We start from the raw sequence: 15,000 nt of genomic DNA, 5'->3' as shown, positions 1-15,000 counted from the left end.
ACACACAGAGACACACACAGAGACACAGAGACACACACAGAGAAACACACAGAGACACACACAGAGACACACAGAGACACACACAGAGACACACACAGAGACACACACAGAGACACACACAGAGACACACACAGAGACACAGAGACACAGAGACACACACAGAGACACACACAGAGACACACAGAGACACACAGAGACACACACAGAGACACACACAGAGACACACACAGAGACACACACAGAGACACACACAGAGACACACACAGAGACACACAGAGACACACACAGAGACACACAGAGACACACACAGAGACACACACAGAGACACACAGAGACACACAGAGACACACAGAGAGACACAGAGACAGAGACACAGACAGAGACACACAGACACACAGAGACACAGAGAGAGACACACAGAGACACAGAGACACACAGAGACACAGACAGAGACACAGACAGAGACACAGACAGAGACACACAGAGACACACAGAGACACACAGAGACACACACAGAGACACAGAGACACACAGAGACACACAGAGACACACAGATACACACAGAGACACAGAGACACACAGAGACACACAGAGACACACAGAGACACAGAGACACACAGAGACACACAGAGACACACAGAGACACACAGAGACACAGAGACACACAGAGACACACAGAGACACAGAGACACAGAGACACACAGAGACACACAGAGACACACAGAGACATAGACACACACAGAGACACAGAGACACACACAGAGACACAGAGACACACAGAGACATAGAGACACACAGAGACACACAGAGAGACACAGAGACACAGAGACAGACACAGAGACACACAGAGAGACACAGAGACACACACAGAGACACACACAGAGACACAGAGACACACAGAGACACACAGAGACACACAGAGAGAGAGAGACAGAGAGAGACACAGAGACACACAGAGAGACACAGAGACACACAGAGACACACAGAGAGACACACAGAGACACACACAGAGAGACACAGAGACACACAGAGACACACAGAGAGACACACAGAGACACACACAGAGAGACACAGAGACACAGAGACACACACAGATAGACACAGAGACACACACAGAGAGACACAGAGACAGAGACACAGAGAGAGACACAGAGAGACACAGAGACAGAGAGACACAGAGACAGAGACACAGAGAGAGACAGAGAGAGAGAGACAGAGACACACAGATAGAGATGGGGAGAGGCAGAGAGAGACACAGAGACAGACAGAGAGAGACAAAAAGACACAGAAACACACAGAGAGACAGACAGAGAGACACAGAGAGACACAGAGAGACACACAGAGACACAGAGAGACACACAGAGACACAGAGAGACACACAGAGACACACAGAGACACACAGAGAGAGAGAGAGAGAGATAGAGACAGAGACAGTGAGAGACAGACACAGAGAGACACAGAGACACACAGAGAGAGACAGAGAGAGACACAGACACAGTAAGAGACACAGAGAGACAGAGAGAGAGAGACAGTGAGAAAGAGATGGGGAGAGGCAGGGAGAGACAGAGAGAGACACAGAGACAGACAGAGACACACAGAGAGAGACAGACAGAGACACAGACACAGAGAGAGACATCTTCTTCATCAGCGGATATGGGGATTGTGAGATACGAGAGTGAGCTGCTTTAAATGTCCAGGCGATGATGGGTCTCTATGAGTCTCTATGAGTCTCTGTGAGTCTCTGTGGGTCTCTGTGGGTCTCTGTGGGTCTCTGTGAGTCTCTGTGGGTCTCTGTGAGTCTCTGTGTGTCTCTGTGAGTCTCTGTGAGTCTCTATGAGTCTTTGTGAGTCTCTGTGAGTCTCTGTGAGTCTCTGTGTGTCTCTGTGTGTCTCTGTGAGTCTCTGTGGGTCTCTGTGAGTCTCTGTGAGTCTCTGTGTGTCTCTGTGAGTCTCTGTGTGTCTCTGTGGGTCTCTGTGGGTCTCTGTGAGTCTCTGTGGGTCTCTGTGAGTCTCTGTGTGTCTCTGTGTGTCTCTGTGAGTCTCTGTGAGTCTCTGTGGGTCTCTGTGAGTCTCTATGAGTCTTTGTGGGTCTCTGTGAGTCTCTGTGTGTCTCTGTGAGTCTCTGTGAGTCTCTGTGGGTCTCTGTGTGTCTCTGTGAGTCTCTGTGTGTCTCTGTGGGTCTCTGTGGGTCTCTGTGAGTCTCTGTGTGTCTCTGTGGGTCTCTGTGAGTCTCTGTGTGTCTCTGTGTGTCTCTGTGAGTCTCTGTGGGTCTCTGTGTGTCTCTGTGAGTCTCTGTGGGTCTCTGTGAGTCTCTGTGTGTCTCTGTGAGTCTCTGTGAGTCTCTGTGGGTCTCTGTGAGTCTCTGTGAGTCTCTGTGGGTCTCTGTGGGTCTCTGTGAGTCTCTGTGGGTCTCTGTGTGTCTCTGTGTGTCTCTGTGAGTCTCTGTGGGTCTCTGTGAGTCTCTGTGAGTCTCTGTGTGTCTCTGTGGGTCTCTGTGGGTCTCTGTGAGTCTCTGTGAGTCTCTGTGGGTCTCTGTGAGTCTCTGTGAGTCTCTGTGAGTCTCTGTGGGTCTCTGTGGGTCTCTGTGTGTCTCTGTGAGTCTCTGTGGGTCTCTGTGAGTCTCTGTGGGTCTCTGTGGGTCTCTGTGTGTCTCTGTGAGTCTCTGTGGGTCTCTGTGAGTCTCTGTGGGTCTCTGTGTGTCTCTGTGAGTCTCTGTGAGTCTCTGTGGGTCTCTGTGTGTCTCTGTGTGTCTCTGTGTGTCTCTGTGGGTCTCTGTGTGTCTCTGTGAGTCTCTGTGGGTCTCTGTGGGTCTCTGTGAGTCTCTGTGAGTCTCTGTGGGTCTCTGTGAGTCTCTGTGGGTCTCTGTGAGTCTCTGTGGGTCTCTGTGGGTCTCTGTGTGTCTCTGTGAGTCTCTGTGGGTCTCTGTGAGTCTCTGTGGGTCTCTGTGAGTCTCTGTGGGTCTCTGTGGGTCTCTGTGTGTCTCTGTGGGTCTCTGTGGGTCTCTGTGAGTCTCTGTGGGTCTCTGTGTGTCTGTGTGTCTCTGTGGGTCTCTGTGAGTCTCTGTGGGTCTCTGTGTGTCTCTGTGAGTCTCTGTGGGTCTCTGTGAGTCTCTGTGGGTCTCTGTGAGTCTCTGTGGGTCTCTGTGGGTCTCTGTGTGTCTCTGTGAGTCTCTGTGGGTCTCTGTGAGTCTCTGTGGGTCTCTGTGTGTCTCTGTGAGTCTCTGTGGGTCTCTGTGAGTCTCTGTGAGTCTCTGTGGGTCTCTGTGAGTCTCTGTGTGTCTCTGTGGGTCTCTGTGAGTCTCTGTGGGTCTCTGTGAGTCTCTGTGTGTCTCTGTGAGTCTCTGTGGGTCTCTGTGAGTCTCTGTGGGTCTCTGTGGGTCTCTGTGTGTCTCTGTGAGTCTCTGTGGGTCTCTGTGTGTCTCTGTGAGTCTCTGTGAGTCTCTATGGGTCTCTGTGGGTCTCTGTGGGTCTCTGTGTGTCTCTGTGTGTCTCTGTGGGTCTCTGTGTGTCTCTGTGAGTCTCTGTGGGTCTCTGTGGGTCTCTGTGAGTCTCTGTGAGTCTCTGTGGGTCTCTGTGAGTCTCTGTGTGTCTCTGTGGGTCTCTGTGTGTCTCTGTGAGTCTCTGTGGGTCTCTGTGAGTCTCTGTGAGTCTCTGTGGGTCTCTGTGGGTCTCTGTGAGTCTCTGTGGGTCTCTGTGGGTCTCTGTGTGTCTCTGTGAGTCTCTGTGGGTCTCTGTGAGTCTCTGTGTGTCTCTGTGAGTCTCTGTGGGTCTCTGTGTGTCTCTGTGAGTCTTTGTGGGTCTCTGTGAGTCTCTGTGTGTCTCTGTGAGTCTCTGTGGGTCTCTGTGAGTCTCTGTGAGTCTCTGTGGGTCTCTGTGAGTCTCTGTGGGTCTCTGTGGGTCTCTGTGAGTCTCTGTGAGTCTCTGTGAGTCTCTGTGGGTCTCTGTGAGTCTCTGTGTGTCTCTGTGGGTCTCTGTGTGTCTCTGTGAGTCTCTGTGGGTCTCTGTGAGTCTCTGTGTGTCTCTGTGAGTCTCTGTGGGTCTCTGTGAGTCTCTGTGGGTCTCTGTGGGTCTCTGTGTGTCTCTGTGGGTCTCTGTGGGTCTCTGTGTGTCTCTGTGAGTCTCTGTGGGTCTCTGTGTGTCTCTGTGGGTCTCTGTGGGTCTCTGTGAGTCTCTGTGTGTCTCTGTGAGTCTCTGGGTCTCTGTGTGTCTCTGTGTGTCTCTGTGAGTCTCTGTGGGTCTCTGTGAGTCTCTGTGTGTCTCTGTGAGTCTCTGTGTGTCTCTGTGAGTCTCTGTGGGTCTCTGTGAGTCTCTGTGTGTCTCTGTGAGTTTCTGGGTCTCTGTGTGTCTCTGTGAGTCTCTGTGGGTCTCTGTGAGTCTCTGTGGGTCTCTGTGGGTCTCTGTGAGTCTCTGTGAGTCTCTGTGAGTCTCTGTGAGTCTCTGTGGGTCTCTGTGAGTCTCTGTGTGTCTCTGTGGGTCTCTGTGTGTCTCTGTGAGTCTCTGTGGGTCTCTGTGGGTCTCTGTGAGTCTCTGTGAGTCTCTGTGGGTCTCTGTGAGTCTCTGTGTGTCTCTGTGAGTCTCTGTGGGTCTCTGTGGGTCTCTGTGGGTCTCTGTGTGTCTCTGTGAGTCTCTGTGGGTCTCTATGGGTCTCTGTGAGTCTCTGTGGGTCTCTGTGTGTCTCTGTGAGTCTCTGTGTGTCTCTGTGAGTCTCTGTGGGTCTCTGTGTGTCTCTGTGAGTCTCTGTGGGTCTCTGTGAGTCTCTGTGGGTCTCTGTGGGTCTCTGTGTGTCTCTGTGAGTCTCTGTGGGTCTCTGTGAGTCTCTGTGGGTCTCTGTGGGTCTCTGTGTGTCTCTGTGAGTCTCTGTGGGTCTCTGTGAGTCTCTGTGGGTCTCTGTGGGTCTCTGTGAGTCTCTGTGGGTCTCTGTGAGTCTCTGTGTGTCTCTGTGAGTCTCTGTGGGTCTCTGTGAGTCTCTGTGGGTCTCTGTGGGTCTCTGTGTGTCTCTGTGAGTCTCTGTGGGTCTCTGTGTGTCTCTGTGAGTCTCTGTGGGTCTCTGTGAGTCTCTGTGAGTCTCTGTGGGTCTCTGTGGGTCTCTGTGGGTCTCTGTGGGTCTCTGTGAGTCTCTGTGGGTCTCTGTGGGTCTCTGTGTGTCTCTGTGAGTCTCTGTGGGTCTCTGTGAGTCTCTGTGTGTCTCTGTGAGTCTCTGTGGGTCTCTGTGTGTCTCTGTGAGTCTCTGTGGGTCTCTGTGAGTCTCTGTGTGTCTCTGTGAGTCTCTGTGGGTCTCTGTGAGTCTCTGTGAGTCTCTGTGGGTCTCTGTGAGTCTCTGTGGGTCTCTGTGGGTCTCTGTGAGTCTCTGTGAGTCTCTGTGGGTCTCTGTGAGTCTCTGTGTGTCTCTGTGGGTCTCTGTGGGTCTCTGTGTGTCTCTGTGAGTCTCTGTGGGTCTCTGTGAGTCTCTGTGTGTCTCTGTGAGTCTCTGTGGGTCTCTGTGAGTCTCTGTGGGTCTCTGTGGGTCTCTGTGTGTCTCTGTGAGTCTCTGTGGGTCTCTGTGTGTCTCTGTGAGTCTCTGTGTGTCTCTGTGGGTCTCTGTGTGTCTCTGTGAGTCTCTGTGGGTCTCTGTGGGTCTCTGTGAGTCTCTGTGAGTCTCTGTGGGTCTCTGTGAGTCTCTGTGGGTCTCTGTGGGTCTCTGTGTGTCTCTGTGGGTCTCTGTGGGTCTCTGTGAGTCTCTGTGAGTCTCTGTGGGTCTCTGTGGGTCTCTGTGAGTCTCTGTGGGTCTCTGTGTGTCTCTGTGAGTCTCTGTGGGTCTCTGTGTGTCTCTGTGAGTTTCTGTGGGTCTCTGTGTGTCTCTGTGAGTCTCTGTGGGTCTCTGTGAGTCTCTGTGGGTCTCTGTGGGTCTCTGTGTGTCTCTGTGAGTCTCTGTGGGTCTCTGTGAGTCTCTGTGGGTCTCTGTGGGTCTCTGTGAGTCTCTGTGAGTCTCTGTGGGTCTCTGTGAGTCTCTGTGGGTCTCTGTGTGTCTCTGTGTGTCTCTGTGAGTCTCTGTGGGTCTCTGTGAGTCTCTGTGAATCTCTGTGAGTCTCTGTGGGTCTCTGTGGGTCTCTGTGTGTCTCTGTGAGTCTCTGTGGGTCTCTGTGAGTCTCTGTGGGTCTCTGTGGGTCTCTGTGAGTCTCTGTGGGTCTCTGTGAGTCTCTGTGGGTCTCTGTGTGTCTCTGTGTGTCTCTGTGAGTCTCTGTGGGTCTCTGTGAGTCTCTGTGAGTCTCTGTGAGTCTCTGTGGGTCTCTGTGTGTCTCTGTGAGTCTCTGTGAGTCTCTGTGGGTCTCTGTGGGTCTCTGTGAATCTCTGTGTGTCTCTGTGGGTCTCTGTGGGTCTCTGTGAGTCTCTGTGGGTCTCTGTGGGTCTCTGTGGGTCTCTGTGGGTCTCTGTGAGTCTCTGTGAGTCTCTGTGGGTCTCTGTGGGTCTCTGTGAATCTCTGTGTGTCTCTGTGGGTCTCTGTGGGTCTCTGTGAATCTCTGTGTGTCTCTGTGGGTCTCTGTGTGTCTCTGTGTGTCTCTGTGGGTCTCTGTGTGTCTCTGTGGGTCTCTGTGGGTCTCTGTGTGTCTCTGTGAGTCTCTGTGAGTCTCTGTGTGTCTCTGTGGGTCTCTGTGAATCTCTGTGTGTCTCTGTGGGTCTCTGTGGGTCTCTGTGAGTCTCTGTGGGTCTCTGTGGGTCTCTGTGGGTCTCTGTGGGTCTCTGTGTGTCTCTGTGTGTCTCTGTGTGTCTCTGTGGGTCTCTGTGAATCTCTGTGTGTCTCTGTGGGTCTCTGTGGGTCTCTGTGAGTCTCTGTGGGTCTCTGTGGGTCTCTGTGGGTCTCTGTGGGTCTCTGTGTGTCTCTGTGTGTCTCTGTGGGTCTCTGTGGGTCTGTGATGATGATATCAGTCACTTGGTAGTGGAATGGCTATCAAGGGGCAACGCAGCATCAGCTGCAGCAGCAGCAGTAGCAGACTTACAGCTGCACTGCCTCGTCTCCCCGCGTCTCCCCGCGTCTCCCCGTGTCTCCCCGTGTCTCCCCGTGTCTCCCCCCCGTGTCTCCCCGTGTCTCCCCGCGTCTCCCCGCGTCTCCCCGCGTCTCCCCGTGTCTCCCCGTGTCTCCCCGTGTCTCCCCCCCGGGTCTCCCCGTGTCTCCCCGTGTCTCCCCCCCGTGTCTCCCCGTGTCTCCCCGCGTCTCCCCGCGTCTCCCCGTGTCTCCCCGTGTCTCCCCGTGTCTCCCCCCCGGGTCTCCCCGCGTCTCCCCGCGTCTCCCCGTGTCTCCCCGTGTCTCCCCGCGTCTCCCCGCGTCTCCCCGTGTCTCCCCCCCGGGTCTCCCCGCGTCTCCCCGCGTCTCCCCGTGTCTCCCCGTGTCTCCCCGTGTCTCCCCCCCGTGTCTCCCCGTGTCTCCCCCCCGTGTCTCCCCGTGTCTCCCCGCGTCTCCCCGCGTCTCCCCGTGTCTCCCCGTGTCTCCCCGCGTCTCCCCCCCGGGTCTCCCCGCGTCTCCCCGCGTCTCCCCGTGTCTCCCCGTGTCTCCCCGCGTCTCCCCGCGTCTCCCCGTGTCTCCCCCCCGGGTCTCCCCGCGTCTCCCCGCGTCTCCCCGTGTCTCCCCGTGTCTCCCCGTGTCTCCCCCCCGTGTCTCCCCGTGTCTCCCCGCGTCTCCCCGCGTCTCCCCGTGTCTCCCCGTGTCTCCCCGTGTCTCCCCCCCGTGTCTCCCCGTGTCTCCCCGCGTCTCCCCGCGTCTCCCCGTGTCTCCCCGTGTCTCCCCGTGTCTCCCCCCCGGGTTTCCCCGCGTCTCCCCGCGTCTCCCCGCGTATCCCCGCGTCTCCCCGCGTCTCCCCGCGTCTCCCCGCGTCTCCCCGTGTCTCTCCGCGTCTCCCCGCGTCTCCCCGCGTCTCCCCGCGTCTCCCCGCGTCTCACCGCGTCTCCCCGCGTCTCCCCGCGTCTCCCCGTGTCTCCCCGTGTCTCCCCGTGTCTCCCCGCGTCTCCCCGCGTCTCCCCGCGTCTCCCCGCGTCTCCCCGCGTCTCCCCGCGTCTCCCCGCGTCTCCCCGCGTCTCCCCGCGTCTCCCCGTGTCTCCCCGCGTCTCCCCGCGTCTCCCCGCGTCTCCCCGTGTCTCCCCCCCCGCGTCTCCCCGCGTCTCCCCGCGTCTCCCCGCGTCTCCCCGTGTCTCCCCGTGTCTCTCTCTCTCCCCGTGTCTCCCCGTGTCTCTCTGTCTCCCCGTGTCTCTCTCCCCGTGTCTCTCTCTCTCCCCGTATCTCTCTCTCTCTCTCTCCCCGTGTCTCTCTCCCCGTGTCTCCCCGTGTCTCTCTGTCTCCCTGTGTCTCTCTCCCCGTGTCTCTCTCTCTCCCCGTGTCTCTCTCTCTCTCTCTCCCCGTGTCTCTCTCCCCGTGTCTCCCCTTATCTCCCCGCGTCTCACCGTGTCTCCCCGTGTTTTCCCGTGTCTCTCTCACCATGTCTCTCTCTCTCCCCGTGTCTCTCTCCCCGCATCTCCCCGTGTCTCACCCGCGTCTTCCCGTGTCTCTCTCCCCGCGTCTCTCCGTGTCTCACCATGTCTCTCTCTCTCCCCGTGTCTCTCTCTCTCTCCCCGCGTCTCCCCGTGTCTCTCCGTGTCTCACCATGTCTCTCTCTCTCCCCGTGTCTCTCTCTCTCTCCCCGCGTCTCCCCGTGTCTCCCCGTGTCTCACCATGTCTCTCTCTCTCCCCGTGTCTCCCCGTGTCTCTCTCCCCGTGTCTCTCTCTCTCCCCGTGTCTCTCTCACCATGTCTCCCCGTGTCTCCCCGTGTCTCTCTCCCCGTGTCTCTCCCCATGTCTCCCCGTGTCTCCCCGTGTCTCTCTCCCCGTATCTCTCCCCGTGTCTCCCCTTATCTCCCCGTGTCTCCCCTTGTCTCCCCGCGTCTCACCGTGTCTCACCGTGTCTCCCCGTGTCTCCCCTTATCTCCCCGTGTCTCCCCTTATCTCCCCGTGTCTCCCCTTATCTCCCCGTGTCTCCCCTTATCTCCCCGTGTCTCCCCTTATCTCCCCGTGTCTCCCCTTATCTCCCCGTGTCTCCCCGCGTCTCACCGTGTCTCCCCGTGTCTCCCCTTATCTCCCCGTGTCTCCCCTTATCTCCCCGTGTCTCCCCTTATCTCCCCGTGTCTCCCCTTATCTCCCCGTGTCTCCCCTTATCTCCCCGTGTCTCCCCTTATCTCCCCGTGTCTCCCCGCGTCTCACCGTGTCTCCCCGTGTCTCCCCGCCCCCCAGTTTCCGCCCCATCCTGCAGTACATTGACTCCCAGTACGAGAGATATCTCCATGATGAGAGTGGCCTCAACCGCCGGCACATCCTGGACTACCGGGTCCACTGCTGTTTCTACTTCATCTCGCCGTTCGGACACGGGTCGATCACACGCTCACTCACCTACTCACCTACTCACTCACCTACTCACCTACTCACTCACCTACTCACCTACTCACTCACCTACTCACCTACTCACTCACCTACTCACCTACCTACTCACCTACTCACTCACCTACTCACTCACCTACTCACCTACCTACTCACTCACCTACTCACTCACTCACCTACTCACTCACCTACCTACTCACTCACCTACTCACCTACTCACTCACCTACTCACTCACCTACTCACCTACTCACCTACTCACCTACTCACTCACTCACCTACTCACTCACTCACCTACTCACCTACTCACCTACTCACTCACCTACTCACCTACTCACTCACCTACTCACTCACCTACTCACTCACCTACTCACTAACCTACCTACTCACCTACTCACCTACTCACTCACTCACCCGCTCACCTACTCACTCACCTACACACTCACCTACTCACTCACCTACTCACCTACTCACTCACTCACCTACTCACCTACTCACTCACCTACTCACTCACCTACTCACTCACCTACTCACCTACTCACCTACTCACCTACTCACTCACCTACTCACTCATTCACTCACCCGCTCACTCACCTACTCACCTGCTCACCTACTCACTCACCTACTCACTCACCTACCTACTCACCTACCCACTCACCTACTCACTCACCTACTCACTCACCTACTCACCTACTCACCTACTCACTCACCTACTCACTCACCTACTCACCTACTCACTCACCTACTCACTCACCTACCTACTCACCTACTCATTTACCTACTCACTCACCCACTCACTCACCTACTCACTCACCTACTCACTCACCTACTCACTCACCTACTCACTCACCTACTCACCTACCTACTCACCTACTCACTCACCTACTCACTCACCTACTCACTCACCTACTCACCTACCTACTCACCTACTCACTCACCTACTCACTCACCTACTCACTCACCTACTCACTCACCTACTCACTCACCTACTCACTCACCTACTCACTCACCTACTCACCTACTCACTCACCTACTCACTCACCTACTCACTCACCTACTCACTCACCTACTCACCTACTCACTCACCTACTCACTCACCTACTCACTCACCTACTCACCTACTCACTCACCTACTCACTCACCTACCTACTCACCTACTCACCTACTCACTCACCTACTCACTCACCTACTCACTCACCTACTCACTCACCTACTCACTCACCTACTCACCTACTCACTCACCTACTCACTCACCAACTCACTCACCTACTCACTCACCTACTCACTCACCTACTCACTCACCTACTCACCTACACACTCACCTACTCACTCACCTACTCACTCACCTACTCACTCACCTACTCACTCACCTACTCACTCACCTACTCACTCACCTACTCACTCACCTACTCACTCACCTACTTACTCACTCACTCACCTACTCACTCACTCACCTACTCACTCACCTACTCACTCACCTACTCACCTACTCACCTACTCACTCACCTACTCACCTACTCACTCACTCACCTACTCACTCACTCACTCACCTACTCACTCACCTACACACTCACCTACTCACTCACCTACTCACTCACCTTCTCACTCACCTACCTACTCACCTACTCACCTACTCACTCACCTACTCACTCACCTACTCACTCACTCACCTACTCACTCACTCACCTACTCACCTACCTACTCACCTACTCACTCACCTACTCACTCACTCACCTACTCATTCACCTACTCACTCACCTACTCACCTACTCACTCACCTACTCACTCACCTACTCACTCACCTACTCACTCACCTACTCACCTACTCACCTACTCACCTACTCACTCACCTACTCACTCACCTACTCACTCACTCACCTACACACTCACCTACTCACTCACCTACTCACTCACCTGCTCACCTACTCACTCACCTACTCACTCACCTACTCACTCACCTACTCACCTACTCAATCACCTACTCACTCACCTACTCACTCACCTACGTCCTCACCTACTCACTCACTCACCTACTCACTCACCTACTCACTCACCTACTCACCTACTCACTCACCTACTCACTCACCTACTCAGCTACTCACTCACCTACTCACCTACTCACCTACTCACCTACTCACTCACTCACCTACTCACTCACCTACTCACTCACTCACCTACTCACTCACCTACTCACTCACCTACTCACCTACTCACTCACCTACTCACTCACCTACTCACTCACCTACTCACCTACTCACCTACTCACCTACTCACTCACCTACTCACCTACTCACTCACCTACTCACTCACCTACTCACTCACTCACCTACACACTCACCTACTCACTCACCTACTCACCTACTCACTCACCTACTCACTCACTCACCTACACACTCACCTACTCACTCACCTACTCACTCACTCACCTGCTCACTCACCTACTCACCTGCTCACCTACTCACTCACCTACTCACCTACTCACTCACCTACTCACTCACCTACTCACTCACCTACTCACCTACTCACTCACCTACTCACCTACTCACTCACCTACTCACCTACTCACCTACTCACTCACCTACTCACCTACTCACCTACTCACTCACTCACCTACTCACTCACCTACTCACTCACCTACTCACCTACTCACTCACCTACTCACCTACTCACTCACCTACTCACTCACCTACTCACCTACTCACTCACCTACTCACCTACTCACTCACCTACTCACCTACCTACTCACCTACTCACCTACTCACCTACTCACTCACCTACTCACCTACTCACCTACTCACCTACTCACCTACTCACTCACCTACTCACTCACCTACTCACCTACCTACTCACCTACCTACTCACCTACTCACCTACTCACTCACCTACTCACCTACCTACTCACCTACCTACTCACCTACTCACCTACTCACTCACCTACTCACTCACCTACTCACCTACGTACTCACTAAGTCACTCACCTACTCACTCACCTGCTCACCTACTCACTCACCTACTCACTCACCTACCTACTCACCTACTCACTCACCTACCTCCTCACCTACTCACTCACCTACCTACTCACCTACTCACTCACCTACCTACTCACCCACTCACTCACCTACCTACTCACCCACCCACCCACTCACCCACCCACCCACTCATCCACTCACTCACTCAGCCACCCACCCACCCACCCACTCACCCACTCACCCACCCACCCACTCACCCACCCACCCACCCACTCACCCACCCACCCACCCACTCATCCACTCACTCACTCAGCCACCCACCCACCCACCCACTCACCCACTCACCCACCCACCCACCCACTCACCCACCCACCCACCCACCCACTCACCCACCCACCCATTCATCCACTCACTCACCCACCCACCCACCCACTCACCCACCCACCTACCCACTCATCCACTCACTCACTCACCCACCCACCCACTCACCCACCCACCCACCCACTCACCCACCCACTCACCCACCCACCCACTCATCCACTCACTCACTCACCCACCCACCCACTCACCCACCCACTCACCCACCCACCCACCCACTCACCCACCCACCCACTCACCCACCCACCCACTCACCCACCCACCCACTCATCCACTCACTCAGCCACCCACCCACCCACCCACTCACCCACCCACTCACCCACTCACCCACCCACCCACCCACTCACCCACCCACCCACTCACCCACCCACCCACTCACCCACCCACCCACTGACCCACCCACTCACTCACTCACCCACCCACTCACCCACCCACCCACTCACTGACCCACCCACTCACTCACTCACCCACCCACTCACCCACCCACTCACCCACCCACCCACCCACTCACCCACCCACCCACCCACCCACTCATCCACTCACTCACTCAGCCACCCACCCACCCACCCACCCACTCACCCACTCACCCACCCACCCACCCACCCACTCACCCACTCACCCACTCACCCACCCACTCACTGACCCACCCACTCACTCACTCACCCACCCACCCACTCATCCACTCACTCACCCACCCACCCACCCACTCATCCACTCACTCACCCACCCACCCACCCACTCACCCACCCACCCACCCACCCACTCACCCATCCACCCACCCACTCATCCACTCACTCACTCACCCACCCACTCACCCACCCACTCACCCACCCACCCACTCACTCACTGACCCACCCACTCACCCACCCACCCACTCACCCACCCACCCACCCACCCACCCACTCACCCACCCACTCACCCACCCACCCACCCACTCACCCACCCACTCACCCACCCACCCACTCACTGACCCACCCACTCACTCACCCACTCACTCACCCACCCACCCACTCACTGACCCACCCACTCACCCACCCACCCACTCACTGACCCACCCACTCACCCACCCACCCACTCACTGACCCACCCACTCACCCACCCACCCACTCGCTCATCCACTCACTCAGCCACCCACCCACTCACCCACCCACTCACCCACCCACCCACTCACCCACCCACCCACCCACTCACCCACCCACTCACCCACCCACTCACTCACTCACCCACCCACTCACCCACTCACCCACCCACTCACCCACCCACTCACCCACCCACCCACTCACCCACTCACCCACCCACTCACCCACCCACCCACTCATCCACTCACTCACTCACTCACCCACCCACTCACCCACCCACCCACTCACTGACCCACCCACTCACCCACTCACCCACCCACTCACCCACCCACTCACCCACCCACCCACCCACCCACCCACCCACCCACCCACTCACCCACCCACCCACCCACCCACCCACTCATCCACTCACTCACTCACTCACCCACCCACTCACCCACCCACCCACTCACTGACCCACCCACTCACTCACTCACCCACCCACTCACCCACCCACTCACCCACCCACTCACCCACCCACTCACCCACCCACTCACCCACCCACTCACCCACCCACCCACTCACTGACCCACCCACTCACTCACTCACCCACCCACTCACCCACCCACTCACCCACCCACTCACCCACCCACTCACCCACCCACCCACTCACTGACCCACCCACTCACTCACTCACCCACCCACTCACCCACCCACTCACCCACCCACCCACCCACCCACCCACCCACCCACTCATCCACTCACTCAGCCACCCACCCACCCACCCACTCACCCACCCACTCACCCACTCACCCACCCACCCACTCACCCACCCACCCACCCACTCATCCACTCACTCACCCACCCACCCACTCACTGACCCACCCACTCACTCACTCACCCACCCACCCACTCATCCACTCACTCACCCACCCACCCACTCACTGACCCACCCACTCACTCACTCACCCACCCACCCACCCACCCACTCATCCACTCACTCACCCACCCACCCACTCACTGACCCACCCACTCACTCACTCACCCACCCACCCACCCACTCACCCACCCACTCACCCACTCACTCACCCACCCACCCACTCACCCACTCACCCACCCACTCACCCACTCACTCACCCACCCACCCACTCACTCACTCACCCACCCACCCACCCACCCACCCACTCATCCACTCACTCACCCACCCACCCACTCACTGACCC

The 15,000-nt window shown here is 56.8% G+C and overlaps 1 protein-coding gene across 1 annotated transcript in view; it reads left to right on the top strand.

Annotated features, from left to right (window-relative positions):
* The window catches only part of LOC144954561 (septin-2-like), a gene marked incomplete at both ends in the record, with an annotated part of 23,632 nt that extends 14,187 nt beyond the window's left edge, over positions 1–9,445 (top strand). Inside the window, one exon of the mRNA XM_078885031.1 lies at positions 9,231–9,445. Within this exon, the coding sequence (XP_078741157.1) occupies positions 9,231–9,445 (215 nt within the window). The remainder of the gene's footprint in view (positions 1–9,230) is intronic.
* Between the last annotated feature and the right edge of the window lie 5,555 nt (positions 9,446–15,000).

Source organism: Lampetra fluviatilis, unplaced genomic scaffold, assembly GCF_964198595.1.
Source record: "Lampetra fluviatilis unplaced genomic scaffold, kcLamFluv1.1 SCAFFOLD_882, whole genome shotgun sequence".
Taxonomy (NCBI): Eukaryota; Metazoa; Chordata; class Hyperoartia; order Petromyzontiformes; family Petromyzontidae; genus Lampetra; species Lampetra fluviatilis.
This window is presented reverse-complemented; position numbering and strand designations above follow the sequence as displayed.